This window comes from Salvelinus namaycush, chromosome 15 (assembly GCF_016432855.1).
Source record: "Salvelinus namaycush isolate Seneca chromosome 15, SaNama_1.0, whole genome shotgun sequence".
NCBI classification, from domain to species: domain Eukaryota; kingdom Metazoa; phylum Chordata; class Actinopteri; order Salmoniformes; family Salmonidae; genus Salvelinus; species Salvelinus namaycush.
In genome coordinates this window covers 21,351,342-21,368,524 of record NC_052321.1, presented here as the reverse complement: position 1 = coordinate 21,368,524, position 17,183 = coordinate 21,351,342, and the positions used below count along the sequence as shown (strand labels likewise).

At 44.5% G+C, this 17,183-nt stretch overlaps 1 protein-coding gene across 1 annotated transcript in view; it reads left to right on the top strand.

Moving 5' to 3' along the window:
* LOC120059986 (disks large-associated protein 2-like) overlaps window positions 1-12,285 on the top strand; it is a 93,469-nt gene extending 81,184 nt beyond the window's left edge. The window contains 6 exon segments of the mRNA XM_039009064.1: window positions 4,996-5,088; window positions 5,276-5,711; window positions 5,821-5,912; window positions 10,259-10,418; window positions 10,573-10,580; window positions 12,079-12,285. Coding sequence (XP_038864992.1) covers window positions 4,996-5,088; window positions 5,276-5,711; window positions 5,821-5,912; window positions 10,259-10,418; window positions 10,573-10,580; window positions 12,079-12,285 — 996 coding nt within the window.
* Window positions 12,286-17,183: the final 4,898 nt, after the last annotated feature.

Below are 17,183 nucleotides of genomic sequence, written 5' to 3'. Positions count from 1 at the left end.
AGAAAGAGAGATAAGGAAGAGAGGGTATGGTGGGTGACAGAGAGAAAGAGAGAGAAGGAAGAGAGGGTGTGGTGGGTGACAGAGAGAAAGAGAGATAAGGAAGAGAGGGTATGGTGGGTGACAGAGAAGGAAGAGAGGGTATGGTGGGTGACAGAGAGAAAGAGAGAGAAGGAAGAGAGGGTATGGTGGGTGACAGAGAGGAAGAGAGAGAAGGAAGAGAGGGTATGGTGGGTGACAGAGAAGGAAGAGAGGGTATGGTTGGTGACAGAGAGAAAGAGAGAGAAGGAAGAGAGGGTATGGTGGGTGACAGAGAAGGAAGAGAGGGTATGGTGGGTGACAGAGAGAAAGAGAGAGAAGGAAGAGAGGGTATGGTGGGTGACAGAGAGAAAGAGAGAGAAGGAAGAGAGGGTATGGTGGGTGACAGAGAGAAAGAGAGAGAAGGAAGAGAGGGTATGGTGGGTGACAGAGAGAAAGAGAGATAAGGAAGAGAGGGTATGGTGGGTGACAGAGAGAAAGAGAGAGAAGGAAGAGAGGGTGTGGTGGGTGACAGAGAGAAAGAGAGATAAGGAAGAGAGGGTATGGTGGGTGACAGAGAAGGAAGAGAGGGTATGGTGGGTGACAGAGAGAAAGAGAGAGAAGGAAGAGAGGGTATGGTGGGTGACAGAGAAGGAAGAGAGGGTATGGTGGGTGACAGAGAGAAAGAGAGATAAGGAAGAGAGGGTATGGTGGGTGACAGAGAGAAAGAGAGAGGAAGAGAGGGTATGGTGGGTGACAGAGAGAAAGAGAGAAGGAAGAGAGGGTATGGTGGGTGACAGAGAAGGAAGAGAGGGTATGGTGGGTGACAGAGAGAAAGAGAGATAAGGAAGAGAGGGTATGGTGGGTGACAGAGAGGAAGAGAGAAAAGGAAGAGAGGGTATGGTGGGTGACAGAGAGAAAGAGAGATAAGGAAGAGAGGGTATGGTGGGTGACAGAGAAGGAAGAGAGGGTATGGTGGGTGACAGAGAGAAAGAGAGAGAAGGAAGAGAGGGTATGGTGGGTGACAGAGAAGGAAGAGAGGGTATGGTGGGTGACAGAGAGAAAGAGAGATAAGGAAGAGAGGGTATGGTGGGTGACAGAGAGAAAGAGAGATAAGGAAGAGAGGGTATGGTGGGTGACAGAGAGAAAGAGAGAGAAGGAAGAGAGGGTATGGTGGGTGACAGAGAGAAAGAGAGATAAGGAAGAGAGGGTATGGTGGGTGACAGAGAGAAAGAGAGAGAAGGAAGAGAGGGTGTGGTGGGTGACAGAGAGAAAGAGAGATGAGGAAGAGAGGGTATGGTGGGTGACAGAGAAGGAAGAGAGGGTATGGTGGGTGACAGAGAGAAAGAGAGAGAAGGAAGAGAGGGTATGGTGGGTGACAGAGAAGGAAGAGAGGGTATGGTGGGTGACAGAGAGAAAGAGAGATAAGGAAGAGAGGGTATGGTGGGTGACAGAGAGAAAGAGAGAGGAAGAGAGGGTATGGTGGGTGACAGAGAGAAAGAGAGAGAAGGAAGAGAGGGTATGGTGGGTGACAGAGAAGGAAGAGAGGGTATGGTGGGTGACAGAGAGAAAGAGAGATAAGGAAGAGAGGGTATGGTGGGTGACAGAGAGGAAGAGAGAAAAGGAAGAGAGGGTATGGTGGGTGACAGAGAAGGAAGAGAGGGTATGGTTGGTGACAGAGAAGGAAGAGAGGGTATGGTGGGTGACAGAGAGAAAGAGAGATAAGGAAGAGAGGGTATGGTGGGTGACAGAGAGAAAGAGAGATAAGGAAGAGAGGGTATGGTGGGTGACAGAGAGAAAGAGAGAGAAGGAAGAGAGGGTATGGTGGGTGACAGAGAAGGAAGAGAGGGTATGGTGGGTGACAGAGAAGGAAGAGAGGGTATGGTGGGTGACAGAGAGAAAGAGAGATAAGGAAGAGAGGGTATGGTGGGTGACAGAGAGAAAGAGAGATAAGGAAGAGAGGGTATGGTGGGTGACAGAGAGAAAGAGAGAGAAGGAAGAGAGGGTATGGTGGGTGACAGAGAAGGAAGAGAGGGTATGGTGGGTGACAGAGAGAAAGAGAGAGAAGGAAGAGAGGGTATGGTGGGTGACAGAGAGGAAGAGAGAGAAGGAAGAGAGGGTATGGTGGGTGACAGAGAAGGAAGAGAGGGTATGGTTGGTGACAGAGAGAAAGAGAGAGAAGGAAGAGAGGGTATGGTGGGTGACAGAGAAGGAAGAGAGGGTATGGTGGGTGACAGAGAGAAAGAGAGAGAAGGAAGAGAGGGTATGGTGGGTGACAGAGAGAAAGAGAGAGAAGGAAGAGAGGGTATGGTGGGTGACAGAGAGAAAGAGAGAGAAGGAAGAGAGGGTATGGTGGGTGACAGAGAGAAAGAGAGAGAAGGAAGAGAGGGTATGGTGGGTGACAGAGAGAAAGAGAGATAAGGAAGAGAGGGTATGGTGGGTGACAGAGAGAAAGAGAGAGAAGGAAGAGAGGGTGTGGTGGGTGACAGAGAGAAAGAGAGATAAGGAAGAGAGGGTATGGTGGGTGACAGAGAAGGAAGAGAGGGTATGGTGGGTGACAGAGAGAAAGAGAGAGAAGGAAGAGAGGGTATGGTGGGTGACAGAGAGAAAGAGAGATAAGGAAGAGAGGGTATGGTGGGTGACAGAGAGAAAGACAGAGAAGGAAGAGAGAGACAGGGGGTAATGGAGAAGGAGAGGCAGGAAGGCCTGAATTACATTGGTTTTCAAATTGGATCCAATGATGTGTGTAAAATACAGAAGCACTTTCGATTAGTAATGGCTGGCAGTGTGAATGTCTACATTTATTGAAACATACCAGACGTGCCGCATGCAACACCAAAATGCAGCAAAACCTCCTACAAAGTTTCCCTTTAAACTGTGCAGCTAGTATTCGGCCAGTGTGGTAAGATCAGTTTAAATTCACCTGCATCGTCACAGACCTCCTAGGCATGTGCAGTTCAGTAAAATTCACCTCTGGTACTGAAGCCTACAACCCTATTGATTGGCCCATAGTTTGACCTTTCACCCCTATACTCAGAAATGACCACAATCTTAATCCTTAATCGTTTGGGCGCAGTGTTTGAGTTTTGACGCCTTACGTTCTGGGGGCATTTATAGTGTGCGGCGTCGATATTAGGACAGCGTAAGAATGGATAATGTAGCAGGATCTTACTCTCACTACCTACCTACTGTAACTTACTACCTGCCTTAATCTCCATATGCTGATGCCTACAGTTTCCAAGGTTTCCACACCTGAGCTGTGTATGCGTGTGTGTGTGTGCGTAGCGTTGTGTGTGTGTTCACCAAACCAGGTGTTGCTTATTTTTTCTGTCTCTGCCAGCACACTTTGAACATTTCCCAGGCTCCCCTAAATCTCTCCCCTCCTCATCCATCATAGAGCAGCAGCCCATTCTGTCTCTCTGAGGTGGATTTTGCTTTGTGCCTTTAGCAGAAAGTAATGGAGGTCACCTGGACCAGTAGCGACTCACCACTGATTACCTTTCTGGGAAAGAAAAGGAGGATTCAGAGTGCTCGCTGCCTGAATAGAAAAGTGTCCCTCCAAAAATGTCACTGTTTGTACCAGGCTACTCTGCAATGTAGCAAGCTTGACATTTTACTAGACATATGCACAATTCTCTGTTCATTGCAAACCACTTAAAGCTAAAAAGTTATTCATGTGAGTTTGGAGCTTTTAAGGCTCTCAGACAGACAGACAGGCAGACAGACGTTCTATCAGGACTCTGCCTGCTTCAGCTGGATTCCACTGTGTGGTCTCTCAGAGCGGAGGAGGATTCAAATATGGGTGAATAGATGTTCAAATTACCCTGTTAATAATAAAGTTTAAAATTAGAGGTCTGCTGGTCTCACACTTGTATTACTCAACAGAGAGACAGCATGTCAGTGGGCGTCACAAGGACTAAATCGAGCTACCACACACACCACACACTTCTACCTCCCAGATATTACTAGTCCCTGCAGACTGTAGGCTATATGCAACTGCACTGTAAAAGTTTTGTTGACAGTACAATGTTTTCTTTCTGACTCGAACAGTCACAGGATACATGTTTTTGTGTGTGAAACAAGTTCATGGAGAAAGATCGGATTAGAAAAAAAGAGATAGACAGGGTGCCCATGGACCATGTGTGAGATAGATAAAGAGAGAGAGAGACAGAGAAAGAGGGAGAGAGAGCGACAGACAAAAAGAGAGAGAGAGAGGCAAAGAGAGAGAATGGCAGAGAGAGAGAGGGGCAAAGAGAGAGAGAGTGTGCGAGACAGACAGACAGACAGACAGACAGACAGACAGACAGACAGACAGACAGACAGACAGACAGACAGACAGACAGACAGACAGACAGACAGACAGACAGACAGACAGACAGACAGACAGACAGACAGACAGACAGACAGACAGACAGACAGACAGACAGACAGACAGACAGACAGACAGACAGACAGACAGACAGACAGACAGACAGACAGACAGACAGACAGAAAGTCCATAAAGGAAGTAGAGGATCAGTGCTGCTAGTGCCATTCAATCAGGATCAGCAACTCTCAGGACAAACAGGGATCAGTCTCTACCATCCCTGGCCAGCACCATCCACCCAGTACCATGCTTCAATGAACACTAACAAAGACATGTCTGTCAGTCTGTTACACACCACCCCAGGCACACTACACATGATCACACCTCTCCACACCCTAATTAGTTTTTGTAATGTTTTTTAGTTTTTTTACTACCGTCCCTGTGTATCTCCAAAACGGCTGCTTGTTGTTGGTATAAATCACTGTGTTGTGTGCTGAGGGTGTTGAAGAACTAGTTGTGTTTGGTTGAGTTCTCTGCCTCTGTAAATCACACTGTAGTTATGTTCTGACAGGCCGCTTACAGTTGAGGAGGCACAGCACGGGACCAATAACCCCACGGACGTCTGGGAGTGGTCATAATGAGAACACTGTTGCTGTTTTATTGTGTTGCATTAGGTGGAAGCAGCCACCGACTCGGAGTCAGAAACCAAAGGATCGAGGGAATACCATTCTGTGGGGATCCAAGTAGAAGAAGACAAAAGGTAAAATGTTGTTTTTCATACATTCCTTTTCTTATCCCATTTCTGTAACAATGGCTTTACTACAGGCCTGGCCCAGTGTGTCATTACCAAAGTCACCACCAGCCTTTCATCTTTCTCTCTGTGTGTGTTAGTTTACAATATCCCTTGTTAGCCTGAATGTTTGCTTTCCCTAATCTGTGTGTCTCAGAGGGCAGGGCAGGTTGAAGCGCTCCAACAGTGTAACAGCCTCCGTTCAGGCTGACATGGAGATGGAGGGGTTTCCCACCATGGAGGACAAGGGCCTACAGTTTGGAGGGGGCTTCCTAGGGGGGCACTCTGAGCCCAGCACGCCTACCCAGTACGGAGTTCGCACCGTCCGCACCCAGGGCATCTTCAGCTACCGGGAGGACTACCGGACACCCACGGAGCCCCCCAGCCCCCAGCAGACCTCCAGCGAGACCACCTGGCAGCTAGAGCCCCCCTCTCCCAGGGAGCCCGCAGCATCGTCTGGAGAGTCGGGCCGGGTGTCCCCCGCCTTGCGGAGGGATGGAAGCTGGTTCATGCAGCTGCTCCACGCAGAGACCAAGAGGATGGAGGGATGCTGTAAAGAGATGGAGGCAGAGGCGGAGGAGAACGACCTCTCTGAGGATAGTGAGTGGGATAGGAGTCAGAATGTACAGTCAATTAGGAAACATTTTCTTCCATAGAGACTCGCAAGACTTTTAGGTAACAGATGATGAGTTGATTTTCTGTCTTTCAGTCCTAGGTAAAATCAGGAGTGCGGTGGGCAGTGCTCAGCTCCTTATGTCTCAGAAATTCCAGCAGTTATACTGGCTTTGTCAGCAGAACCTGGTGAGTAAAGTCATTGAAACATTGTGTGTGTCTGTGTACATACAGTTTGTGAGTGTGTGTTAAAATAAATACAATACCGGTCAAAAGTTTAAGAACACCTACTCGTTCAAGGGTTTTCTTTATTTTTGCTATGTTATACCTTGTAGAATAATAATGAAGACATCACAACTATGAAATAACACATATGGAATCATGTAGTAACCAAAAAAGTGTTAAACAAATCTAAATGTATTTTATATTTGAGATTCTTCAAATAGCCACCCTTTGCCTTGATGACAGCTTTGCACACTCTTGGCATTCTCTCAACCAGCTTCACCTGGAATGCTTTTCCAACAGTCTTGAAGGAGTTCCCACATATGCTGAGCACTTGTTGGCTGCTTTTCCTTCACTCTGCGGTCCAATTAATCCCAAACGATCTCAATTGGGTTGAGGTCAGGTGATTGTGGAGGCCAGGTCATCTGATGCAGCACTCCATCACTCTCCTTGTTGGTCAAATAGCCCTTACACAGCTTAGAGTTGTGTTGGGTTATTGTCCTGTTGAAAACAAATCATAATCCCACTAACCGCAAACCAGATGGGATCAAATCAAATCAAATTTTATTGGTCACATACATATGGTTAGCAGATGTTAATGTGAGTGTAGCGAAATGCTTGTGCTTCTAGTTCCGACCGTGCAGTAATATCTAACAAGTAATCTAACAATTTCACAACAACTACCTTATACACCCAAGTGTAAAGGAATGAATAAGATTATGCACATATAAATATTTGGATAAGCGATGGCCGTGCGGCATAGGCAAGATGCAGTAGATGGTATAGAGTACAGTATATACATATGAGATGAGTAATGATGGTATATAAACATTATATAAAGTGACATTGTTTGAAGTGACTAGTGATACATTTATTACATCCAATGTTTTATTATTAGGCTAGAGGTTTGAGTCAGTATGTTGGCAGCAGCCACTCAATGTTAGTGATGGCTGTTTAACAGTTTGATGGCCTTGAGATAGAAGCTGTTTTTCAGTCTCTCGGTCCCAGCTTTGATGCACCTGTACTGACCTCGCCTTCTGGATGATAGTGGGGTGAACAGGCAGAGGCTCGGGTGGTTGTTGTCCTTGATGATCTTTTTGGCCTTCCTGTGACATCGGGTGGTGTAGGTGTCCTGGAGGGCAGGTAGTTTGCCTCCACTACCCTCTGGAGAGCCTTACGGTTGTGGGCGGAGCAGTTGCCGTACCAGGCGGTGATACAGCCCGACAGGATGCTCTCGATTGTGCGTCTGTAAAAGTTTGTGAGTGTTTTCGGTGACAAGCCACATTTCTACATTGTAGAATAATAGGGAAAGACATCAACACTATGAAATAACACATATGGAATCATGTAGTAACCAAAAAAGTGTTAAACAAATCAATTCTTCAAATAGCCACCCTTTGCCTTGATGACAGCTTTGCACACTCTTGGCATTCTCTCAACCAGCTTCACCTGGAATACTTTTCCAACAGTCTTGAAGGAGTTCCCACATATGCTGAGCACTTGTTGGCTGCTTTTCCTTCACTTTGCGGTCCAACTCCTCCCAAACCATCTCAATTTGGTTGAGGTCGAGGGATTGTGGAGGCCAGGTCATCTGATGCAGCACTCCATCACTCTCCTTGTTGGTAAAATAGCCTTTACACAGCCTGGAGTTGTGTTTTGGGTCATTGTCCTAGTGAAAAACAAATTATAGTCCCAAGCCCAACAGGTCAGAAACTATTGAATTCGCCATTGAGTGTGGAAAAATACAAAATAAGAAATCTAGTACTTCTGAGATGACAGCATCTTGAGGTGAACAATAAGAGACTGTGAATTTCCGTGTCACCAATGACGCATTCACAGCTCTGACTAGAATACTGAGACGACCCTCCTTTAAATTAAGAACTATCTACGCAGTCCACTATCTCTTCATATTGGTTTACCTCTATTCTTACTCCTCTGTATTGATCTCAGCCAAATAGCCAAGATTTGAGATTAAGCCGGTCTGGACAAATTGTACTGCTATTTTTTGCCATATGCAGCAGAAATGGCAGCATTCAGAAAATACTGAAAAGTGCACAGGGGATTATTTAGTTTGAACTAGTCTTTTATATAGAGTTTTTCTGCCTCTGTTTCCCAGATAGACATTTTCCAAATAATACTGCATAGACTTTCAGAACATGGATTTGAGTCTATTTCAAGAAGTGGCATCTGGCAAATAAGAGGCTTAAGGAGATTGTAACGATAGTCGTCATCTTCCTCCTCCTCAGACGAGGAGAGGAGAGAGGGATCGGAAGACCAATTTGCAGCGAGGTATGATGACATAATGAACTTTATTAACAAGACGAAACTAAACACACGAAGAACACTTGATAATTTTACAAAACAACGTAGACAGACCTGAACGAGAGAACTTACATAAAACATGAAGAACGCACGAACAGGAACAGACTACATATACTAACGACAACGAAACAGTCCCGTGTGGTGCGAACATACACTGACACGGAAGACAACCACCCACAACAAACAATGTGAAACAACCTACCTTAATATGACTCTCAATCAGAGGAAACGCCAAACACCTGCCTCTAATTGAGAGCCATACCAGGCAACCCATTAACCCAACATAGAAAACACATAACATAGACTACCCACCCAAAACTCACGCCCTGACCAATTAAACACATACCAAACAACAGAAAACAGGTCAGGAACGTGACAGAGATGTCTAATTGTGCTTTATTTGTATTTCCCCCTTTTCTCTCCTGGATAACTTAAGCCTAACTTGAACAAGCTTCCAAAGACAAGCGCAGACTCATAAAAAGTGCATTACAGTGGCTTGGAAATAAAATGACATTCAAAAAGAGGCAAATAATTAGTAGGAAGCCTTTTGTCATAATTTTGATGTTACAAGATTGACTTTAGATGCAGTATAACATTAGCTAGCTAGCTAAGCTTGAGGGGAGGCCACTGGATTTTAGCTGGCTAATGTTACCATTGCTAGCAATTTTTTACGAACTTTGCTAGCTAATGACAACATTGTCATTTGTCTAAAGTAAATTTGATGACATGATAATGCTGGCAAAGTTGTTTCTACTAAGTATTTGACTACTTTAGCAATGTAATCATATTTCCAGGCACTATAGTGTAATTTAGACAAAATAGTAGTTAGCCTCCGTCCAGAATGACTGGGCTAATCACCACTTTAGGGCACCACTATGGCGCCGCCGATGGAGGATGGCTTATTAAGAACGTTCATAACAATGTCATGACGCAACCGAGTGACGGAGGTGCAATCTATCAATACGGCAGCCGCATACTTTATGAATTATAGAACTACTAAAGCTTTGCCTGGTACTGTATGTATGTACATGTGTACTGTATGTATGTACATGTGTACTGTAGCTCTTTGCACCACTTTATAGTGACAGTGGCCTAAGCTATTGTATTAATAACGTGCAATTACCATTTACCATGTACGACACATGTAGTTCTGAACACTTATTAAGTATTGCTTACTCTTTTTCCTTTCTGAGACCTTCCACTTTATTAACTTCATTGTAATTCAAAGAGTGACCCAAACCTTTACTTCAGAGCCTATATATTTAGATCTACATTCAGAATGCAGCAGTCTGAAACTCCCCCAGACAGTTGGCTTTGATATTGTTGTGCCCTCCAGCTATCCAATATATGGAGCACATCAAGTCACTGAATTAATGGGGGGAGATGGTAAGCCGGGGTCCAATGGGATGCTATGGATCTTATTTCTCAACTCTTAACTTCATAACAGAGTTGGAGATTTAGGCTATAGTCTCACTAGTATCGTCTGTGGTGTCAATAGTGTGTCTGAGACACTGGAGCTCCAGCTGATTGGGACTTTGGTCGATGTGATGTGATGAATAAGACTGACTGGCAGTGAATGAAATGTGAGCCCTCTTCATGATTTCCCATCCTCATGGGGGTTAGGAGAGATTGCCATGGATCACATTTTGTTGTGGCTCATTATAATGAAGTGTCCTCCAAGTCCAATAGTCTATCCATGAGATGACAATTGGAGAAAAAAATGAAATTATTGTATTTTTTAAGTTTGACCTTCCTGCTACCATGACTTTGCTGAAACTGTTTTATTATTATTTTAAATATACCATAAATCCTTGCTGTTTTCTGCTGTTGGAGTTCTGATAAGGACATCTAGTGGAAGTTATCAGAAGTGCAATAAATAACTTACAGTCTAACTACACTGTTTTTAAAGTGAACATAGAATATGATCTCGGTCTCAGGCCTAAAGTATCTGTAATTCAGGCACTGATGTGGTCATCTATAACCCCTTGCAGGACCCCAGTGCCATGCCCCGCCCCACCTCTCAGGACCTGGCTGGATTCTGGGACCTCCTGCAGCTGTCCATCGATGACGTCACCACCAAGTTTGACAAGCTGCAGCAGATAAAGAACAACGACTGGAGGCCCATAGAGAAGAGCCCTGAGAAGAAGGTGGGTAGCACTGAGGTATAGAGAATACAATCTATTCTTATTCTGTTGTCTATAGTGGGTATTCTCAATGACTGGTGAGACACAGACACAGAATTAGAGTCATTGTATTTCTATGGAAACAGATACAGCTACATATCACACAGTCAGAGCCTTATTAGAGAGAGATGTGAGATTACTCAGAGCCACATTGTAGAAGTATGGAGTGGTGCTCTTCGTTATGTGAGGTCAAATGCTTCTTATGGCTGCAATCCCGTTAACGAGATCGATATGACAACAGCCAGTGAAAGTGCAGGGCGCCAAATTCAAACAAACAGAAATCTCATAATTAAAATTCCTCAAACATACATGTATCTTATACCATTTTAAAGGTAATCTTGTTGTTAATCCCACCAAAGTGTCCGATTTCAAATAGGCTTTACAGCGAAAGCACCACAAACTATTATGTTAGGTCACCGCAAAATCACAGAAAAACACAGCCATTTTTCCAGCCAAAGACAGGAGTCACAAAAAGCAGAAATAGAGATAAAATGAATCACTAACCTTTTGATGATCTTCATCAGATGACACTCATAGGACTCCATGTTACACAATACATATATGTTTTGTTCGATTAAGTTCATATTTATATCCAAAAACCTCAGTTTACATTGGCGCCATGTTCAGAAATGCCTCCAAAATATCCGGAGAAATTGCAGAGAGCCACGTCAAATAACATAAATACTCATCATAAACTTTGATGAAAGATACATGTTTTACATAGAATTAAAGATACACTTGTTCTTTATGCAACCGCTGTGTCAGATTTCAAAAGCTTTACGGCAAAAGCACAATATTCAATAATCTGAGAACAGCGTTCAGCCACAAAAGGAAGCCATACAGTTACCCGCCAAATTGTGCAGTCAACAAAACTCATAAAAAGCATTATAAATCTTCACTTACCTTTGCTGATCTTCGTCGGAATGCACTCCCAGGACTCCCACTTCCACAAGAAATGTTCGTTTTGTTCGGTAATGTCCATAATTTATGTCCAAATAGCTATTTTTGTTAGCGTGTTTGGTAAACAAATCCAAAGTCAGGAAGCGCATTCACTAAAAGCAGACGAAATGTCAAAAAGTGTCGTAACAGTCAGTAGAAACATGTCAAACAATGTATTGAATCAATCTTTAGAATGTTTTTAACATAAATCTTGAATAATGTTCCAACTGGAGAAGTACATTCACTTCAGATGTGCGATGGAACAGAGCTCCCTCTCATGTGAACGTGCATGGTCAGAGCATGGTCAGGTCATGGTAGACCTGACTAATTCCTGTCTCCTTCCGCCCCACTTCACAGTAGAGGCATCAGACAAGGTTCTACAGACTGTTGACATCTAGTGGAAGCCGTAGGAAGTGCAAACTCATCCATATCCCACTGTGCATTCAATAGGGGCTGGGTTGAAAAGAAGTTAAGAAGTTAAGCACCACAGGGTGTCTTTGACATGGTGCTTAACTATGCTGATTTATACCACTGGGTGTCATTGACATGGTGCTTAACTATGCTGATTTATTTCTAATCACTCAAATGGATGATATGTCAACTACTGCTTATACATGTTGAATTACAGAATAGTTTTTGATACAGTTCAGATTTTGGTCTAGTTCGTCTCTCTTTCTTCATGTGTCCAGTTACCACCTGCCGTACCAAAGAAGTCCATGATCGGGAAGAGAGGCGTGACGCGGGAGAAATCCCTGGATCTTCCAGACCGCCACCGCCAGGAGGCACGCAGGAGGCTGATGGCGGCCAAGCGTGCAGCTTCCTTCCGTCAGAACTCAGTGTCAGAGAGAGCAGACAGCATCGAGATCTATATCCCTGAGGCCCAGACTCGCCTTTGAGAGGACTGGGACAGGGGTCAGGGGTGAGGGGCGTCTCCCCCTTCAGACTTCCCCTCAACTAGACTCTCCTTTAACTAGCCTTTTTCTAGACTATCTACTGTACACTTCCCTCCTTTATCTGTCTCCTCATGACAGTCATCATCTTCTGAGTTCATCTCCACTCCAGTCCTCGCTAAGTACGATATCACAGAAACCCTCATCCATTACCAAATATGTATTAGTAGATGTACAGAACCAGTCAACAGTTTGGACACACCTACTCATTCAAGGGTTTTCTTTATTTTTGCTATGTTATACCTTGTAGAATAATAATGAAGACATCACAACTATGAAATAACACATATGGAATCATGTAGTAACCAAAAAAAGTGTTAAACAAATCAAAATGTATTTTATATTTGAGATTTTTCAAATAGCCACCCTTTGCCTTGATGACAGCTTTGCACACTCTTGGCATTCTCTCAACCAGCTTCACCTGGAATGCTTTTCCAACAGTCTTGAAGGAGTTCCCACATATGCTGAGCACTTGTTGGCTGCTTTTCCTTTACTCTGCGGTCCAATTCATCCCAAACGATCTCAATTGGGTTGAGGTCAGGGGATTGTGGAGGCCAGGTCATCTAATGCAGCACTCCATCACTCTCCTTGTTGGTCAAATAGCCCTTACACAGCTTAGAGTTGTGTTGGGTCATTGTCCTGTTGAAAAACAAATCATAATCCCACTAACCGCAAACCAGATGGGATCAAATCAAATCAAATTTTATTGGTCACATACACATGGTCACATACACACAGATGTTAATGTGAGTGTAGCGAAATGCTTGTGCTTCTAGTTCCGACTGTGCAGTAATATCTAACAAGTAATCTAACAATTTCACAGCCCGACAATTACAGCCCGACAGGATGCTCTCGATTGTGCGTCTGTAAAAGTTTGTGAGTGTTTTCGGTGACAAGCCAAATTTCTTCAGCCTCCTGAGGTTGAAGTGGCGCTGTTGCGCCTTCTTCACCACGCTGTCTGTGTGGGTGGACCATTTCAGTTTGTCCGCTCCCTCTGCTGTTTCCTGAAGTCCACGATTATCTCCTTTGTTTTGTTGACGTTGAGTGTGAGGTTATTTTCCTGATACCACACTCCGAGGGCCCTCACCTCCTCCCTGTAGGCCGTCTCGTCGTTGTTGGTAATCAAGTTGAGTTGAGTTGGAGGCGTGCATAGCCATGCAGTCATGGGTGAACAGGGAGTACAGGAGAGGGCTGAGAACGCACCCTTGTGGGGCCCCAGTGTTGAGTATCAAACATTGCTCATATTTCTTGGTTTCCTACCCTTACCACCTGGGGGAGGCCCGTCAGAAAGTCCAGGACCCAAATGCACAGGGTGGGGTCGAGACCCAAGGTCTCGAGCTTAATGACGAGTTTGGAGGGTACTACGGTGTTAAATGCTGAGCTGTAATCAATGAACAACATTCTTACATAGGTATTTCTCTTGTCCAGATGGGTTAGGGCAGTGTGATGGCGATTGCGTCGTCTGTGAACCTTTTGGGGCAGTAAGCAAATTTGAGTGGGTCTAGGGTGTCAGGTAGGGTGGAGGTGATATGATCCTTGACTAGTCTCTCAAAGCACTTCATGATGACGGAAGTGAGTGCTACGGGGTGATAGTTGTTTAGCTCAGTTATCTTAGCTTTCTTGGGAACAGGAACAATGGTGGCCCTCTTGAAGCATGTGGGAACAGCAGACTGAGATAGGGATTGATTGAATATGTCCATATACACACCAGCTAGCTGGTCTGAGCATGTTCTGAGGACGCGGCTAGGGATGCCGTCTGGGCCGGCTGCCTTGCGAGGGTTAACACGTTTAAATGTTTTACTCACGTTGGCTGCGGTGATGGAGAGCCCGCAGGTTTTGGTAGCGGGCCGTGTCAGTGGCACTGTATTGTCCTCAAAGCGAGCAAAGAAGTTGTTTAGTTTGTCTGGGAGCAAGATATCGGTGTCCGCGACGGGGCTGGTTTTCTTTTTGTAATCCGTGATTGACTGTAGACCCTGCCACGTACGTCTCGTGTCTGAGCCGTTGTATTACGACTCTACTTTGTCTCTACACTGACGCTTAGCTTGTTTGATTGCCTTGCGGAGGGAATAGTTACACTGTTTGTATTCGGTCATGTTTCCGGTCGCCTTACCATGATTAAAAGCAGCGTTTCGCGCTTTCAGTTTTGCACGAATGCTGCCATCAATCCACGGTTTCTGGTTTGGGAATGTTTTAATCGTCACCGTGGGTAAAACATCACCAATGCACTTGCTAATAAACTCGCTCACCGAATCAGCGTATACATCAATGTTGTTGTCTGAGGCTATCTGGAACATATCCCAGTCCACGTGATCGAAGCACTCTTGAAGCGTGGAATCAGATTGGTCGGACCAGCGTTGAACAGACCTGAGCACGAGCGTTTCCTGTTTTAGTTTCTGTCTATATGCTGGGAGCAACAAAATGGAGTCGTGGTCAGATTTGCCGAAAGGAGGGCGAGGGAGTAGTAGCAATGATCCAGAATGCTGCCAGCCCGGGTCGCACATTCGATATGCTGATACAATTTAGGGAGCCTTGTTTTCAGATTCACTTTGTTAAAATCCCCAGCTACAGTAAATGCAACCTCAGGATATGATGTTTCCAGTTTACATAGAGTCCAATGAAGTTCTTTCAGGGCCGTCGAGGTGTCTGCTTGGCGGGGGGGGGGGGGAGGGGGGGGATAAACACTGCTGTCATTATAATCAAAGAGAATTCTCTTGGTTGATAATGCGGTCGGCATTTGATTGTAAGGAATTCTAGGTCAGGTGAACAAAAGGACTTGAGTTCCTGTATGTTGTTATGATCACACCACGACTCGTTAGTCATAAGGCATACACCACCGCCCTTCTTCTTACCAGAAAGATGTTTGTTTCTATCTGCGCGATGCGTGAAGAAACCGGGTGGCTGTACCGACTCTGATAACGTATCCCGAGTGAGCCATGTTTCTGTGAAACAGAGAATGTTGCAATCTCTGATGTCTCTCTGGAAGGCAACCCTTTCTCGAATTTCGTCTACCTTGTTGTCAAGAGACTGGACATTGGCGAGTAGTATACTCGGGAGCGGTGAGCAATGTGCCTGTCTACGGAGCCTGACCAGAAGAACGCTCCATCTGCCCCTTCTGCGGCGCCGTTGTTTTGTGTCGCCTACTGGGATCCGATTCATTGTCCTGGGTGGTGGTCCAAATAGAGGATCCGCTTCAGGAAAGTCGTATTCCTGGTCGTAATGTTGGTAAGTTGACGTTGCTCTTATATCCAATAGTTCTTCCCGGCTGTATGTAATAAGACTTAAGATTTCCTGGGGTAACAGTGTAAGAAATAATACATTAAAAAAAAATACTGCACAGTTTCCTAAGAACGCAAAGCGAGATGACCATGTCTGTCGGCGCCATGTTGCTAACTGATGGCGTATCGCTGCAGAATGCTGTGGTAGCCATGCTGGTTAAGTGTGCCTCGAATTCTAAATAAATCACAGACAGTGTCACCAGCAAAGCACCCCACACCATCACACCTCCTCCATGCGGAGATCATCCATTCACCTACTCTGCGTCTCACAAAGACACGGCGGTTGGAACCAATAATCGCAAATTTGGACTCATCAGACCAAAGGACAGATTTCCACCGGTCTAATGTCCAGTGCTCATGTTTCTTGGCCCAAGCAAGTCTCTTCTTATTATTGGTGTCCTTTAGTAGTGGTTTCTTTACAGCAATTTGACCATAAAGGCCTGATTAGGGCTATCTTCTGTATACTGTACCACCCCTACCTTGTCCCAACACAACTGATTGGCTCAAACGCATTAAGAAGGAAAGAAATTCCATAAATGAACTTTTAACAAGGCACACCTGTTAATTGAAATGCATTCCAGGTGACTAACTCATGAAGCTGGTTGAGAGAATGCCAAGAGTGTGCAAAGCTGTCATCAAGGCAAAGGGTAGCTGCATTGAAGAATATAAAATATATTTTGATGTAACACTTTTTTTGGTTACTACATGATTCCATATGTGTTATTTCATAGTTTTGATGCCTTCACTGTTATTCTTCAATGTAGAAATAATAAAGTTAAGAAAAACCCTTGAATGAGTAGGTCTGTCCAAACTTTTGACTGGTACTGTATACATATATAAGAATTGATTCATCATTGGTTTATCTTCTCCTTGGTTTTCCCATGAGTTGTTATTGTTTGTTAGTTTAATAGTGTTACATGACAGAATACACAACTTCAAAAGCTCTCATTGAATCATCCTGGAACGGTAAGTCTGTATTTTTCAAAATTTGCAAAGTGCAGCTTTGAAACCTACCGGCAACTAGAGAGAATGCAAACCCAGTTACAAATTGATGACTGCAACTCTTGGAAACCCCTGCAATTATCCTACTTTTGTTTCCAATTGTGCTCATAAGCTAACAATCACACATGATTGAAGTGAACCTACTTGAAAGTGCTAGTGCTTGAAATACCTCAACTGTGCATACCACACTGTAGCTTCTGACCAAGGGACAGGTCATCCCTTCTGAAACGTCTGTTTTGTGAAATCACAGTAAGCTCTGGTTTGGTCAATGTTGTCAATGTTGGAAATGCAGCTTTCTACCAAGTCAGGTAGCAGTCAAAGGTTCAAGCGAGCCTCATGGTAGAAAATGTTATTTAAAGATTTCTGAATCAAGCTCATTACCTTTCTCCATTCCAGACTATCCCCTAGAGTTCCCGATACTGTTGACATTTCACATGTAACAACATTTACTTGAAGCAGACAACATGCAAAAAACATTTTTCACATAATATCATTGCAGTGGGGGAAGAAATGCTGTGGAACGTTTGCATAGTTCTTTAGATCAAATATATACGTAGAATAATGCAC